At 44.3% G+C, this 16,101-nt stretch overlaps 1 protein-coding gene across 1 annotated transcript in view; it reads right to left on the bottom strand.

Moving 5' to 3' along the window:
* The window catches only part of LOC132395804 (zinc finger protein 208-like), a 41,785-nt gene extending 31,651 nt beyond the window's left edge, over window positions 1–10,134 (bottom strand). Inside the window, exons 1-2 of the mRNA XM_059972870.1 lie at window positions 9,963–10,134; window positions 6,863–9,276 (exon numbers count right to left, since the gene is read on the bottom strand). Coding sequence (XP_059828853.1) covers window positions 6,863–8,695 — 1,833 coding nt within the window. The 5' untranslated portion in view covers window positions 8,696–9,276; window positions 9,963–10,134. The remainder of the gene's footprint in view (window positions 1–6,862; window positions 9,277–9,962) is intronic.
* Window positions 10,135–16,101: the final 5,967 nt, after the last annotated feature.

Here is a 16,101-nt window from a genome sequence, read left to right as displayed (position 1 = left end):
CTTACATCTATCACAATAACTATCAACATTAGGAAAGATTTTAAACAATCTCTCCTTCATCAACCAGTAATGATGTACAATTTTAAATTGAATCAATGAATGGTTAGCACAAATTGAGGAAGAGTTAACCAACTTCAAGATCCGCATCCAGTCTTCTGTTATAAAAGTCAAATTAAGTTCCCTTTCCCAATCTTGTTTAATCTTAAAGAAAGGGCACTTATCCCATTGTAATAGTAAATTATAAATTCTTCCAATGGAACCCTTCATCAAAGGGTTCATACTCATAATAGTATCTAACAGGTCAGCCTTTAGTATGCAAGGAAAATTACAAGGAATATTTTTGTAAGAAATGTCTAACTTGATGGCATTGTAAGAAGTGTGAATATGAAAGAGTATTTATCAACTAATTGTTCAAAAGACATCAGTGTATCTTCTTTAAATAGAGCCAAAAAAGAATTAATACCTTTATTTTTCCAAAATAAAAAATTGGATCACTCAAAGAAGGCTTTAAAAATATTTTCGATAAATTAAACTACAAAGTTTAAATTTTTTAAGATTAAAAATAGTACGGAACTGGAGCTGAATTTGTAAAGAATAATCACAGGGTATAAATTTAAAATAGCATCTTTAGCTAATTGTACAGGTAGAGCAGTTCCCAATAATGAGGTTAAATAAAACTGTTTCACAGCTTTCAATTCCAAATCTACCCAAATTGGCCGCTCATTCTTATCAATCCAGTATAACCAAAAGGACATATATCGCACATTAACAGCCCAATAATACATTCTTAAATTATGCAAATCAAGACCTCCGTCTTTTTTCAAATTTTGTAAGTCATTTACCAATTCTTGGTCTTTTATCATTCCAAATAAAAGATGAGATGACAGAATCAATTCGATCAAAAAACTTCTTAGTCAAAAAAAACAGGGATATTCTGAAATAAATATAAAAATTTTGGTAAAATCATCATTTTGACTACAGGCAGTCCCCGAGTTATGGACATCCGACTTACAGACAACTCGTACTTACGAACTGAGGAAGGAAAAGGCCGTCCGCCATTTTAAGTCGGATCGCCATGCCATCCGCCATCTTAAGTCATTGCCATTGACACTGTGCTGAGTGTTTAACTTAAATTTTTCTGAGTAAGATTCACCCTGACCCCCCCCCCCCCGTTCTGATTGGCTGGTGGCACAATGAGATCAGCACCGGGCTGGCTGGAGAATGGAGTGTTCCCATCCTGGGTTGATGTCGATATATTGACTTTGTACCATCCCTGCTGGGTTGATGTCCAGCTCGCAACTCAACCTCGTAAAAAAACACTGCCACCTCCAGTTTAAATTCCCATGCGAAATATTGTGGATGATCAAATACCAAAACCCAGCACAGCCCCCACTTGTCCCATTTAGCCTGTCTCAATGGTCCTTAGGACCCAGCGGACCTCGGGAGCCGGCGGCGGCAGTGTTTCTGTTCCATTGAGGGGAAGCAATCGTGATTGAAAATAAAGTGGAACTAATAAAGCATTTGGAAAGAGGTGAAACACCATTGGTCATTGGAAAAGCGTTAGGCTACAGTCGGTCAACGATTGGAACAATTTTAAAGGATAACGGATAAAGTGAGAATAATGGAGCATTTGAAAGGTGCTGCCCTGATGAAAGCTACAATTATTACTAAGCAACGCCGTGGTTTAATTATTGGAATACATATGTTTCTTTGGTGTTTTATACGTATAGAAAGGTAAAATATATACTATATACTAAGACAAACATTTGACTAATTGATGCTAAATAATACCGGATGTACTTGTTCCGCCTACCATACAAATCCGACTTAAAGATGGACTCAGGAAAGGAACTCGTACATAACCCGGGGACTGCCTGTATATGGATGTGGGCAGCAAGTGACAATGTAAGTGGGTTCCATCTGCTAAATAAATACTTCATAGAATCTACCAAGGGAACAAAATTAGCTTTATAACGATCCTAATATTTTTTAGTGATTATAACACCTAGATATCTAAAGGAATCCATAACTTTGAAGAATATTATCATATATTATGTTACGTATCCCGTAACTGGATAACTCACCAGCAAAGATAAAGAGGTCCGTTGGAGTCTGATGGCACTATTTTTGAACGGTTTTATTCATAAAGGGGGGCACAACAGTAAGGTCAATACAAACATTCAGAACATATACATCGGCAAAACTCAATCTAAAGCGCGGGTTTAGCAATAATCATCATTAAGAAATAATCTAGACTGTTGTCTAGGGGATAATATATCGTCCGTTGGAAATATAAAAGTCACTTAGAAGTCTGTAGGCTTCAGTCTTTTTTGGGGAATCGCTGGGTTTCACATGTTTCAGAGAGAGTGAGCAGAAACAACAAAACTTGCCCGGGTCTTTGACGAAGCAACTCCATTGAATCAGGGGAGCGTTGTTTCCCTGTTATTAGTTCGAAGTCCTTCTCGGTATTATCAGCCACCAGCTCCCCAGGCAGAGAAGTTACGGAGCGCACGTGGCTTTTGACTGGCTTCCAGCTATCACGGGAGCGTTGGGCGATCGAGTCCTTCTGGTGCGTCTCTCTCTGGGGTACCGCCTTTTGCAGTCCCCTTTTATCTTGACTTGCAGAGTTGTAGATGTCCATCAAAGTAGGGTGATGCAATCCCCACCCCCACATTGCCCGAGGGTGTCCATATCCGTGGTAGCTGTCACGTAGCAGGGTCATGCCCTTAGCACAGGTGTCTCTAAGAGCCATGGCCAAAACCATTACATTGTCTCTCATTTACCTGGGTCCGAGACCCGAATTAATAGTGCTCTTGCGATTCTCCGGAAGGAGGGGCTGCTCCCGCCCCTTCGGCCCCTCAGAGCTGTGGTACATTCATAACAATTAAAACAGATTCATTTAAAGGAAACAGTTCACTTTTATTAAAATTAATTTTATATCCTGTAAAATCTCCAAATTCATTAAATAATTTTAGCAAGGCAGGGATAGATTCCTCAGGAGTTAAGAGCTTTCTCATAACTTAGCACCTTACTTTCTGTACTCCCTTTGCATAATGTTGTTACTCCACCCCATTCCCATCTGAGCCTCAGGCAACATCCACACTAGACCAAATAATTTTGAAAACGTCGGTATCGCGTAAGAACGATAAGCGTCCATGCTATGCATTTTTAAAAATATCTCTGTCCACATTGAAACAGTGATTTTGGTGAAACTCCTCCTACTGCACATGCGCAGGTCACATCTACCAAAAACAAGCGACATGTTTGGTGTTGAATCTTGCTGTGAAAGTGTGCATTTGTGTAGTTACAGCCTAGAAAAATTTAAATAATGGGCAGCTGTTGGCTCTCGCACAAAGGCTCTCTGCACTGAAACCTCAAAGAGGAAAAGCCTCAAAGCCTCCACTCCAACATTGGCCACTCCACTTGCTCCTGCCTAACATTAATTTCTTCTTGATAATACATCCTGTACACTGCTCAGAGCTTTAATAAATATTGTCCTGAGTCATTGCTGTTGTCCGGATCTTGTCTGGATTCGAAGCATGAGCTACTGTGTAAGGAGAGTTCAGACAAACTTGGGCTCTTTTCTCTGGAGTGGAGGAGGCTCAGGGTGACCTGACAGAACTTGATAAGAATACAAAAGATCTCCATAGAGTAGATAGCTGCCATTTTTAATCTTATGGGTCACAATGCCTAATACCAGAGACTATGTATTTAGAGAGATAAGGGAGCTGTGCCATTCTTTGCCACGGACAGCTCAGAGGCCAAGTCATCATGTTTAGTTAAAACATGCATTGACAGATGCTTGATTCATAAAGGCGTCAAAGGTTATGGGTGAAGGCAGGAGAATGGGGTTGAGAAGAAAATAAAAGCCACTGGGACAGCTACAGAAAAAGAAAACTTTAGAGGGAGGCGTGTCAAGCACAGACAGATTGGATAGACTCTGATAGGGCCTCTTCTCTGGCATGGAGCAGTGGGGCTGAACACAGGTTTGTTTTCCACTCTCTGACTTTCACTGAGATCATTTCTCATCAGTACGTTTTACAAACAATACACTTCAATGTTCAGATTCAACGTATATTTATTATCAAAGTGTGTTAATCAGAAGCTATGAAAAATTCACTTTCTTGTTGGCAACTTAATGCTCAGCCCCAGCCAGAGGTAGGGAATGGGGTCAATTCCAGAGGGGGTGGGTTTTGTGAGCGTGGGGCTTTGTGAAGGAGCCTGAAATCCATTCTCCTCATTTCATTTTTCCCTTCTCACTCCATTGCATATGTTTTGTGTGTGAGAGCTCTCTCACCTGCCTGCCCACTTCACCCTCCATCAACGATGTCCCCTCTCCGCAAATACAGTGCAATTCATGTGGGCTCAAATGATCCAGAGATCTTATGCCCTCCTTCCTGCACCAACTCCTTTGCCACGTGTTAAACTGCTTATCCTTCCTATTCCTGGCACGTGGCACAGATGGCAGTCCTAAGATCACAGCCCTGGATGAGATGGCTTTTAACTTAAGAGATGGCTTTACTTTCTGAACTCCCTTTGCATCACATTGTTACTCCACCCCAGTCCTCAGGCTCCATCCACACTAGACCGGATAATTTTGAAAATGCTGGTTTCGCATAAAAACGATAAGCCTCCACACTATGCGTTTTTAAAAATATCTCTGTTCACATTGAAACATAGATTTCGGTGAAACTCCTCTTACTGTGCATGCGCAGGACACATCTACCAAAAGCAAGGCCCATGTTTGGTGTCGAATCTCGCTGTGAATGTGCCCATTTGTGCAATTACAGACTAGAAAAACTTAAACAATGGGCAGCTGTGGGCTCTCGTGCAGGGGACTTAAAGATTAAAAAAAACAGATACTGGAGCATATGGAGGCAACTAACAGGGAGTTCACGGACAGGATGAACCAGCTGATGACGAACATTGGAAATCTGACTAACTCTGTTGCATTAATAAAGCACCTTGTTAAATGTGTAAAACATGTCTGCATCAGTATTATCTTGTATTTCCATACAATGTTACATTAGGCTGTTACACATATATTGTCAGAAAAGTACTTGCATAAATAGGTAAACCACCTTCATACAAACAAGGACAGAAAACAGGGCCAAGTGAGTATACTTATTTATTCAGTAAGTTATGGGTCACAGTATCCGGTGAGTACATCTCTAACTCTTCTGGCTTCAGTTTCGTTGCCGTCTGTTCTGAAATTGTTAGACTGTGTGGGGGGTTGCATTCAGGAAAACAATGAAATGGCGTGTTGCTGTCTGACAGCATTTTTAGATTTCTCTGGTTACCCCATCCACACTGATCTGCCCAAGTGGCATTTTCAAAATTACACACCTTATAATCATATAACCATATAACAATTACAGCACGGAAACAGGCCATCTCAGCCCTTTTAATCTGTGCCGAATGCTTACTCTCAGATAATACCACTGACCCGCACTCAGCCCATAACCCTCCATTCCTTTCCTGTTCATATACCTATCCAATTTTGCTTTAAATGACAATACCGAACCTGCCTCTACCACTTTTACTGGAAGCTCATTCCACACAGCTATGACTCTCTGAGTAAAGAAATTCCCGCTCATGTTACCCTTAAACTTTTGCCCCCTAAGTCTCATGTCCTCTTGTTTGAATCTCCCCTACTCTCAATGGAAAAAGCCTATCCATGTCAACTCTATCTATCCCCCTCATAATTTTAAATACCTCTATCTTGGACAGTGTTTCTGAAAAGCTCCAGTTTTGGGGGATGAAAACGCCATTTTAGTGGGGGCGAAGGGTAAAAATAAAGAGAAAAAGCTTCAGTTACGGATTTATCTGGTGTAGTGTGGATGTAGCCTCAGAGCCATACCAAACGGCAGAGACCCTACAACTGTGAGTTTCCTTTGCTTGGTCATCCCCACCCCCCATCCCCAACGGTATGTAAAGTGATAGAATCTGTTGTTCGGGGGATGGCCACAGAGGTACACTGCACTCACTGTTTAACCCTTTCCCCTTCCTGACCGTCACCCTGTTTTCTGTGCTGCGACCTTGCGTGCAACTACCTTTCTGTTTGTCCTATCTATCACCCTTTCAGCCACCCGAATGATCTGGAGTTATGTGGGATGTTCGGAGCTGAAGCTGGATGGATTTCTCACAGATGTAGTTATCAGGGACACACGAGGATCCTCTGCCGTCCCACATCCCGCAAAATGATACTTCCACTATCCTGCCTGGCATCTCTGCTGTTCTAAATGAGCAAATGTAAAAAAGGGGGTAAAAGAAAATATACCTGCAGCATATTTTTGCCTTTTCTGATTAAACGCTCTCTGCACTGAAACCTCAAAGACGAAAAGCCTCAAAGCCTGCAATCCAACTCTGTCCACTCCAACATTGGCCGCTGCACTTGCTCCTGCCTAACATTAAGTTCTTCTTGACAATACATTCTGTATACTGCTCAGAGCTTTAATAAATATTGTCCCGAGTCACCGCTGTTAAGAACCTGAGTGAATTACGTGCACTCAAGCTTCTGATTTCTCTGATTAGCGATGGGTCAAAGCTCGGCAAGGCGACATAGGAATGAATGGCTGATTGAAACCCATCCCGCATTCAGAGCAGGTGACCTCCTTCACCACATTGTGAACCCGTCACTGTCTCTGCAGTCTGGATAAGTGTGTGAATGCCTTCCCACAGTCTGAACAGGTCAACATACTCTCACTGCTGAAAACATTATGGTGTGTTGGTAGGTGAAGTGTCTGAGGAAGGTGAACAGTTTCTCCTTGGCGTGAACTAACTAATGTTCCGTCAGTTGAGATGACTGAATGAATTCCTTTCCACACTCTGAGCAGTTGAATGGCATCTACCCAGTGTGAACTCGTTGATGTTTCTTCAATTGAGATGACTGAGTGAATCCCTTCCCACATTCAGAACAGGTGAATGGCCTTTCCCCAGTGTGAACTATCTGGTGTGACAGTAGGTGAGTGGACCGAGTAAATCCCTTCCCACATTCAGAGCATGTGAATGGCCTGTCCCATGTGTGAACTAACTGATGTGTCAGTAAGTGAGATGACTGAGTGAATCCCTTCCCACAGTCTGAGCAGGTGAATGGCTTCTCCCCAGTGTGAACTCGCTGGTGTGTCTGCAGCAGGGATGACCGAGTGAATGCCTTTCCACAGTCTGGGCAGGTGAATGGCCTCTCCCCAGTGTGAATGAACTTGTGCGTCAGTAGTTGAGTAGAACAAGTGAATGCCTTCCCACATTCTGAGCAGATGAATGGCCTCTCCCCAGTGTGAACACGCTGATGTTCCTTCAGTTGAGATGACCGAGTGAAATCCTTCCCACAGTCCGAGCATTTGAAAGGTTTCTCCCCAGTGTGAATTCGCTGATGTTCCTTCTGTTGAGAAGACCTAGTGAATCCCCTTCCACATTCAGAACAGGTGAACGGTTTCTCCCCAGTGTGAACTCGCTGATGCACCTTCAAGTCAGATGACCGGATGAATTCCTTCCCACAGACTGAGCAGGTGAACGGCCTCTCCCCAGTGTGAACTAACTGGTGTGTCAGTAGGTGAGAAGAGCGAGTGAATCTCTTCCCACATTCGGAGCAGCTGAATAGCTTCTCCCCGGTATGAAGTCGCAGATGCACTTTCAAATCTGATGATCGTGCAAATTCTTTGCCACAATCTGAGCAAGTGAATGGTTTCTCCCCAGTGTGAACTCGTTGATGTACTTTCAAGTCACATGACCGTGTGAATTCCTTCCCACAGTCTGAGCAAGTGTACGGCTTCTCCCCAGTGTGAATTCGCTGGTGAACTTTCAAGTCAGATGACCGTGTGAACCCTTTCCCACAAACGGAGCAGGTGAATGGTTTCTCTCCAGTGTGCACAAACTGATGTTTCTTTAGTTGAACTGACTGAGTGAATCCCTTCCCACAGTCTGAGCAGGTGAATGGCTTCTCCCCAGTGTGAATTCGATAGTGCTTCACAAGTGTGGATGACTGAGTGAATCTCTTCCCACATTCAGAGCAGCAGAAAGGTTTCTCTCCAGTGTGTACTCGCTGATGTACCTTCAGTTGAAATGACCGAGCAAATCCCTTCCCACATTCAGAACAGATGAATGGCCTCTCCCCACTGTGAAGTCGCTGATGTTCCTTCAGTTGAGATGACCGAGTGAATCTCTTCCCACATTCAGAGCATGTGAAAGGCCTTTGCCCAGTGTGAACTAACTGGTGTGTCAGGAGTTGAGATGGCCGAGAGAATCCCTTCCCACAGTCTAAGCAAGTGAATGGCCTCTCTTCAGTGTGAACTAACTGATGTTCTTTCAGTTGAGCTGAATGAGTGAATCCCTTCCCACAACTGGAGCAGGTGAACGGCCTCTCACCAGTGTGAATTCTGTAGTGCTTCACAAGGGTGGATGACTGAGTGAATCCCCTCCCACATTCAGAGCATCTGAATGGCCACTCCCCCGTGTGAACTAACTGGTGAGTCAGTAGGTGATTTGACCGAGTGAATCCCTTCCCACATTCAGAACATGTGAATGGTCTGTCCCAGGTGTGAACTAACTGGTGTGTCAGTAGGTGAGATGACTGAGTGAATCCCTTCCCACAGTCTGAGCAGGTGAATGGCCTCTCCCCAGTGTGAACTCGCTGGTGTCTCTGTAGTGTGGACGAGTGAATGAATTCCTTCCCACAGTCTGAGCAGGTGAATGGCATCTTCTCAGTGTGAACTCGCTAATATTCATTCAGTTAAACCCTTTCACACATTTAGAGCTGGTGAATGACCATTCCCCGCTGTAAACTTGCTGGTGTCACTGTGTCTGTTTGAGTGTGTAAATGCCTTCCCACACTCACAGCAGGTCAATGTCCTCTCACTGGTGAATTTTCAGATATACCTTTAGCATCGATGAGAATGAATTGCTTCCTGCAGTCAGAACATCTCACTATGGTGTGAACTTGCTGATGTATCTTCAGGCTGGATGACTCCACACAAATAGCAGGTGAAAGTCAGATATTTGAATCGCTTGTAGAACCAATGCAGTTGAAGAATTGATCTTCAGTGCACAAATGCTGGTGTGTTCTCAGCACCCTGCTTCTAGTGAATAACACTGAGTTACAACAGAAAACTTCATTTCAATTCCAGTTTGAATGAGATACTTCATCTCCAAAGGTCGACAATAGATGTGTTGTTGTTGCAAAGAAAATATTTGCTCACTCCTTAAATATCCATTCAGAGGCAACGAACAGTCATGCTGCTGTGCTTGAGATTTCGGTGCACGTGTTATGTTATTTTAAACCTGTAAAAGTATTTGCAAAAAAAAATCAGTGGATGAAGGACAATATTTCAGGTGATATTTCAGTCTGTCATGACCATTGCCATCACAATGTTACAAAGTTCATCTCAAGTTTTAGCCAAAGAGTTAGTAATGTACTGTAAATTTCTATGTATATTTATGAACTCATCATCTTCTAACTGGGCAAGGATCAGGCATCCTAACTGAACAGCAGATTCTCTGACTGTTTTCCTGCCTGTATAAGAATGGACTATTTCTGCCCTCTATCAACCTGTGACTTGGCTCAATTTGTCCTGTCCTTTGGTATTATTTCAAGTTCTGGTCATGTTCCACAACACTGCAAAGAGCCTTTGTTACTACCTGTCTGATCCTGGAGATTTTCTAATTCCTCAGGTCCCCTCTCCCAAGCTGATTGACAGCGATGAAACTATCGATGGCAATAAATGACAGTTTTGTTGTGTAACCGGTCATTACACAACACTCTTCATCCGAGATTAACTGGGAATTATATTTTTGTTCCGAGTTCCTAATCCTCGAATTTATATAGCTGGAGCTCGGCAGTGTTTGGGAGATACATCCGTCCCCACCATTTCCTTCGCCTGTCCGGGTCGAGGCTGGCACTTTCACCCATGGCTGCCTCACTACCCAGAATGCCCTAAGAACCATAAACCTATCTGAGCAACACACACAAAATGCTGGTGGAATGCAGCAGGCCAGGCAGCAACTATCGGAAGAAGTACAGTCGACGTTTCGGGCCGAGACCCTTCGTCAGGACCTATCTGCTCGCTATCCAATGATCCAACGATCCGCATTCGCCGCAGGACTGGCTGCGGTTCCGGCGCTCATCAGCCGGGAGGTCCCTGGGGCCCGAGTACAGATTGAGGGGCTGAGAAAGAAGGGACCGGGGTTACCGTGGCGTTTAGTAGCAGTGTGGCCGGAACTCAAAGTAATTGTACTTCAGTCGCGGTTCAAACACCGGTGATTAAAGTCCCCGTCCTACCTGCGGCCGACCCTTCTGTGCCTCTTGTCTACTGAGCGCATGCGGTATATCCGGGATCCCCTCAGACCTCTACGCATGCGCATTTGGTCCCGATTGGGAAATGCGTTACGGTTGGAAGATTTAAAAACTCACATAGAAGTGTGCAGACTTTACGAAAAATAAGACATAGAACTATAATAATGTACCAATTTACAATAATAATAAAGGAAATAATAAGGCAGAGGCTACTGTACTATGACGTGTGTTCTCATGTCGCACAAAGATGTACATGCTAATTCTGTAACGATCCGTGTGACAAAAATGTGATTCTCACAATGCCAGCAGCACCACCCAGGTAAGATTGAGCCTGCTGTAACAGGTTGACGATGGCGTCATCCACTCCCACACGAGGCTAATTGCAAACTATAGAAGTTCCTCTAAAGATCTCAATTGCAGCTCAAGGTTAGTGAGCATCAGGCTCTCCAGCACCTTCATCCCATGAGATGTTAAAGCAATTGGTCTGCAGTCATCAGGTCCCAAGATAATCGCCTTCTTGGGTACAGGAAACAAGCAGGAAGCCTTCCATAGTATCGGTATCTTTTCCTGACTGAGATTCAGACTGCAAATGTGCTGTAAAGTACCAGACAGCTGGCTCGTACTGCCCTTCAGTCCCTGGGGCTGATACCGTCCACTACACAGGCCATCACACCAGTGTATGCTGTGAAAACAGGGGGGCAGAACACAAGGCATTTCCCAAAGCAGCAGCAAAGCAAAAAAAAAAGCGTCATTAAGATGTCGCCAAATGGCTCCCTCTTCGAAATCATCTGAAAAATGGCCTAATTTCTCTCTTTAATATCTCTTTTCCCTTTTCAGGGTTGTTCAGGTACCATCAAGGTCGATTTTACGGCTAATGAGTTCTGGTTTCCGGAGCTCGTCGGCGGACTGATTTTTGACATTCTGCAGGCATGGCTGGGGATGTGGCACCTCCAGGTGCGGAATGCGCGGCCCTGTGGATGACCAATTTCAGGCGGGTGTTGCCGACTGAGGTGTTGCAGGAGATGGAACATTGGATTTCTCTGGCAGATGTATGGGAAATTGTCTCGGCAGACTGTAATATCGTAACAACTACTGTCAGTCTCCCCTTTCGCTGTGAAAATGAGTGCTATCTCTTTGTACCTTGTTGGTGAGAGAGGAAGCCTGGGGCATGTTGAGCTGATGGGTAGACAATAGTCTTTATTTACTGCAGATGTACTCTTCTCCATAGCCTGACCTGCTGAGTTCCTCCAGTATTCTCTGGGTGTTGCTATGGTCTCCCTTTGGGTGCTTTCCTGTTGCTTGGTGGGTAGTGGGTACTGAAGCTTTTTGCTGAAACGGGCAGTGGTGGAGGGAGGAGACTGACCCGTTGATGCTTGCTGCTACTTGGTGCGGGGGAGGGGAGAGAGGAAGCTTTAGGGTTGTAATGTTTTTCTCTTGTTCATTCTTATTGGATTCTGTTTATCGTGGAGGTTTGTGAAGACAAGTATTTCAGGTTGTATACTGTATACATTATCAAGACCTTATCAAGATCTATATAGATTTAACTTTACCTCACGGCTCTTGAACTCAATTCACGGTTGATGAAGGCCAGCACAACATATGCCATATTAACAACATGTGAAGCCATGCTGTAGCTTTGTGTGTCCTACTGATACAGACGCTGATTCTCCACACTGTCTTCCCACTAATACTCTGTTTTGTCTACAAATTTGACATAATAAAATGAACCATTTGCACTTAACAGGGTTGAACTCCATCTGCCACTTCTCAGCCTTGTTCTGCATCCTATTGATGTCATGCTCTAACCTCTGAAAATGCTGAATGGGAATAAGTATTCAAATGTTTGGCATTGTGAAGTTCTACTCATTGCAATGGTGTGAAGCCTCTCGATGAAGTGTTCCATTAATCGATGACGTCATGCTCAGGACGGAGGAGCAATACCTTATATTCTGTCTTGGTACGCTCAACCTGATGAGCTAAACCACAGCACAACGATGTTGCTGGGACTTAAGAAACTAAGTTACAGAGAAAGGTTGAATAGTTTAGGACTTTATTTCCTGGAGCGTAGAAGAATGAGGGGAGATTTGATAGAGGTATATAAAAATATGATGGGTACAGATAGAGTGAATGCAAGCAGGCTTTTTCCACTGAGGATAGGGGAGAAAAAAACCAGAGGACATGGGTAAAGGTGAAAAGGGAAAAGTTTAAAGGGAACATTGGGGGAGGGGCTTCTTCACACAGAGTGGTGGGAGTGTGGAATGAGCTGCCAGATGAAGTGTTAAATGTGGGCTCAATTTTAACATTTAAGAAAAACTTGGACAGGTATATGGATGAGAAGTGTATGGAGGGATATGGTCCAGGTACAGATTAGTGGGACTAGGCAGAAAAACGGTTCGGCACAGTCAAGAAGGTCCAAAAGGCCTGTTTCTGTGCTGCAATGTTCTATGCTTCTGCTTTATTGTGCGAATGCTCGATTCGTTCTTACTGACCATGGCGTTGGCAAGAGACATGCTACCTTTCAAAAGATCTAAGATTTTTATTTTCTTGGCAAAAAATGCTCAAGCAATGAGTGCTGGAGAGAGACTGGGGACGTGAAATGGCGGGAGGCTACAGTACGGTATGCTGGGATAACGGGTCAGCAAGGAGGAATTTCACAAATACCTAAATAAAAAAAAACAGTCACTGCTCCAGGATTTCACCAAAAACGATCAAATATCCTAATGTTATTAGTGGTATTTTCCCCAACACCACCTCTCCCCAAACCCTGCTTCCGTAAAATTCTGTCTATTTAATACGTGGCCGCTGTTAAATTCTCTGTTTGTTTATTTTGACTTTTTTTTCCACAGAGGTGCCGGAGCGGTGCTCTGGTGAGCTCCGGCAGCACTGCAGCCCTGATTACAAGAGAGAAGGTACTCAAAAAGCTGAAAGACCTAAAGGTACGTAAGTCACATGGACCAGATGAACTGCAGCCTCGTGTTCTGAAGCAGGTAGCGGTATACATTGTGGAGACATTTGAACTGATATTTCAAAAATCATAGGTGCCAGTGGACTGGAAAATTGCAAATGTCACTTAATTCTTTTAGTAAGGAGGAAGGCAGCAGAAAGGAAAATATAGATCAGTTAACATCACCTGTGTGGCTGGGAAGAAGTTAGTGTCAATTGTTAAGTATGAGGTTATGGAATACTTCGTGACACTGGACAAGAAAGGACAAGGCTTCCTTAAGGGAATATCTTGCCTAACAAACCTGTTGGAATTCTTTGAGGAGAGTACAAGTAGGATAGATAAAGGGGATGCAGAGGATGTTGTATATGTGGAATCTCAGAAGGCATTTGACAAGGTGCCACACATGAAGCTGCTTACCAAGTTAAGAGCTCATGGTATTATATAAAGTTATTGGCATGGTCAGAACATTAGCAGACTGGTAGGAAACAGCAAATGAGAGTAAAAGGATCCCTTTCTAGTTGACTGCCATTGACTGATGGTATTCTACAGGGGTCAGTGTTGGGACACCATAATTTTATGCTGTATAAACCTATACCCACCTCCCTCTCTTTGGGAATTTTACCCCATAGATCCCTCATAAAAATTTTTTGTCTCACTTTCAATCTGAGCCCTCTGATTCTGTACTCCCATTCCTCAGAAAAAGACTCACTTTATCTAAGCCCCTTATGAATTTATTTATCTCGATAAGGGGTCAACCCTCAACATCCTACATTACAGCTAGATAGCCCAAGCTTATTGACTCTCTGCTTTTAACCCAAGCCCCCCAGTCCTGGTAACACCCTCCTGAAGCTTCCTGTCCAGTTGTTATGGTCCGGTCCATGAAATCGGCATTCCGGTTCATGGTCCGGTCCATGCTGCTTATTCCAGGTTTTCTGGGTTTCCCCTGTTTCTGTTGAGGCAGCAGATTCTTGTTTGGGCTGGCTTCATAAATAGCTTCAGGATTCAGCCTCAGGCTGCTGGATTGTTCCTGTCCAAACGCCCTGTTTGTAACCCTTCCCTTCACCTTCCTGCCTGCAGCCTTGCCTCTGCCTGGAGTCCTGCCTCGCCTTGCCTTGCCCTGTTTGGAACTGTCTGGCTGTGTCCACACCTTTGCTAGGTAGGTCCAGCCATCTTGCCGCTACCTAGTGTTGGGAACTGTCTCATTGTGTTATGAGTCCCGGCCCTACGTCCTGTACCCAAGGAGGGGTCCCGGCTCAGTGTTCTATGTTCATGTCTCTCCCTCGATCAAGGCTCTGGGTTCTCATCATGTCCATGTGCCTTGCCTAGCCCAGAATTACCTAGCCCAGTCTGGTGCTGGGGTTCTCTCGTCCTGTGCTGGGGTTCCCTTGTCCAGGGATCTCACGTCCAGTCCTGTTATCTCTCCCTCGACCAAGGCTCTGGGTTCCCATCACGTCCATGTGCCTAGCCCAGCACAGGAGTATCTTGCCCAGCCTGGTGCTGGGATTCCCTTGTCCCGTCCTGTAGCTTTGACTTGTCTGAGCCTGGTTCTGGAGTCCAAGCCCGAGTCAAGACCCAGGTTCTGGGTTCTAGTCCCGTCTCTGGCTCAGAGTCCAAGCCCCGGCTCCTAGTTCCCAGTTCCATGTCCTGGTTCCCTATCCTAGTCAGGCCCTAGCCCAGGTCTGGAGTCCTTGTCTCGTCTGGGGCCAGTGTCATGTCCAGTGTCCTTTCTTCCCCACTTTCCTTACTTCCTTCTCGTGCCTAGTCCTGTTCCTGGTACTTCAGTATCTGTGTCTTGCATTTGGGTCCGCTCCCAATTCGCCGTCATATGACACCAGTGAAATGGCATCCTCACATATTCAGGAATCCAAAAATGCAGACAATACTCCAAGTGTGGTATATCATCGACATCAAAGACCTTACTTCAGTTCATGTGGACAGTGTTGAATAGGCTGATGAACACAGGACTGAAGGTGTCATATTTGAATGAACCAGTATACGGAATAAGGTAGATGATATTCTAGCACAGGTAGAGTTTGGCAGGTACTGTTGGCATCACTGAGCTGTGGTGGAAAGGAGATCCTCTGACAGCCCTCCACACTATCCTCGATACCCCAACCTTTGTGTCATCAGCAAACTTACTAACCCATCCAGGTCATTTATAAAAATCACGATGAGTAAGGGTCCCAGAACAGATCCCTGAAGCATACCACTGGTCACTGGTCTCCATGCAGAATATGGCCTGTCTGCAACCACTCTTTGCCTTCTGTGGGCAAGCCAGTTCTGGATCCACAAAGCAATGTCCCCTTGGATCCTATGCCTCTTTACTTTCTCAATATGCCTTGCATGGGATACCTTATCAAATGCCTTACTGAAATCCTTCACAGGGTTCATTTTAACCCTGTCCTTGGAATATGTCTGAAACTGTCATGGTCACAGGGAGAACGTGCAAACTCCACACAGACAGTACCAGAGGTCAGGATTGAACCCAAGTCACTGGAGCTGTGATACTCGGCTATTCTGCATTAAAGTGAGCAAAACTATACAGTAATATCAGAAATTCTGCTCAGGAAGCCTCACTTGAACTCTGGAAATCTTCTCTTTCTGTTGCTGCTCCTGTTCCTGGAAGTCTGATTTCTTTTTTGTGAGAGAGTCTAATGAAGATTTTAGCTGATCCTGGAAGTCAGAGAATGAAGGAAATAAAACAAAGATGAATCAAACGAAACGTGATCAAACGCAATTATCGCACACAAAATGGTGGAGGAACTCAGTGAGTCAGGCAGCATCTGTTCAGGGGAAATAAACAGTCGATGTTCCGGGGTGTGACCCTTCACTATGTCCAGAAACGAATGGAACAGAAGCCAGAATAAAA

Source organism: Hypanus sabinus, chromosome 6, assembly GCF_030144855.1.
Source record: "Hypanus sabinus isolate sHypSab1 chromosome 6, sHypSab1.hap1, whole genome shotgun sequence".
NCBI lineage: Eukaryota > Metazoa > Chordata > Chondrichthyes > Myliobatiformes > Dasyatidae > Hypanus > Hypanus sabinus.
Note: the sequence above shows the minus strand (reverse complement) of the source record. Positions and strands in the feature narration are given on the sequence as shown.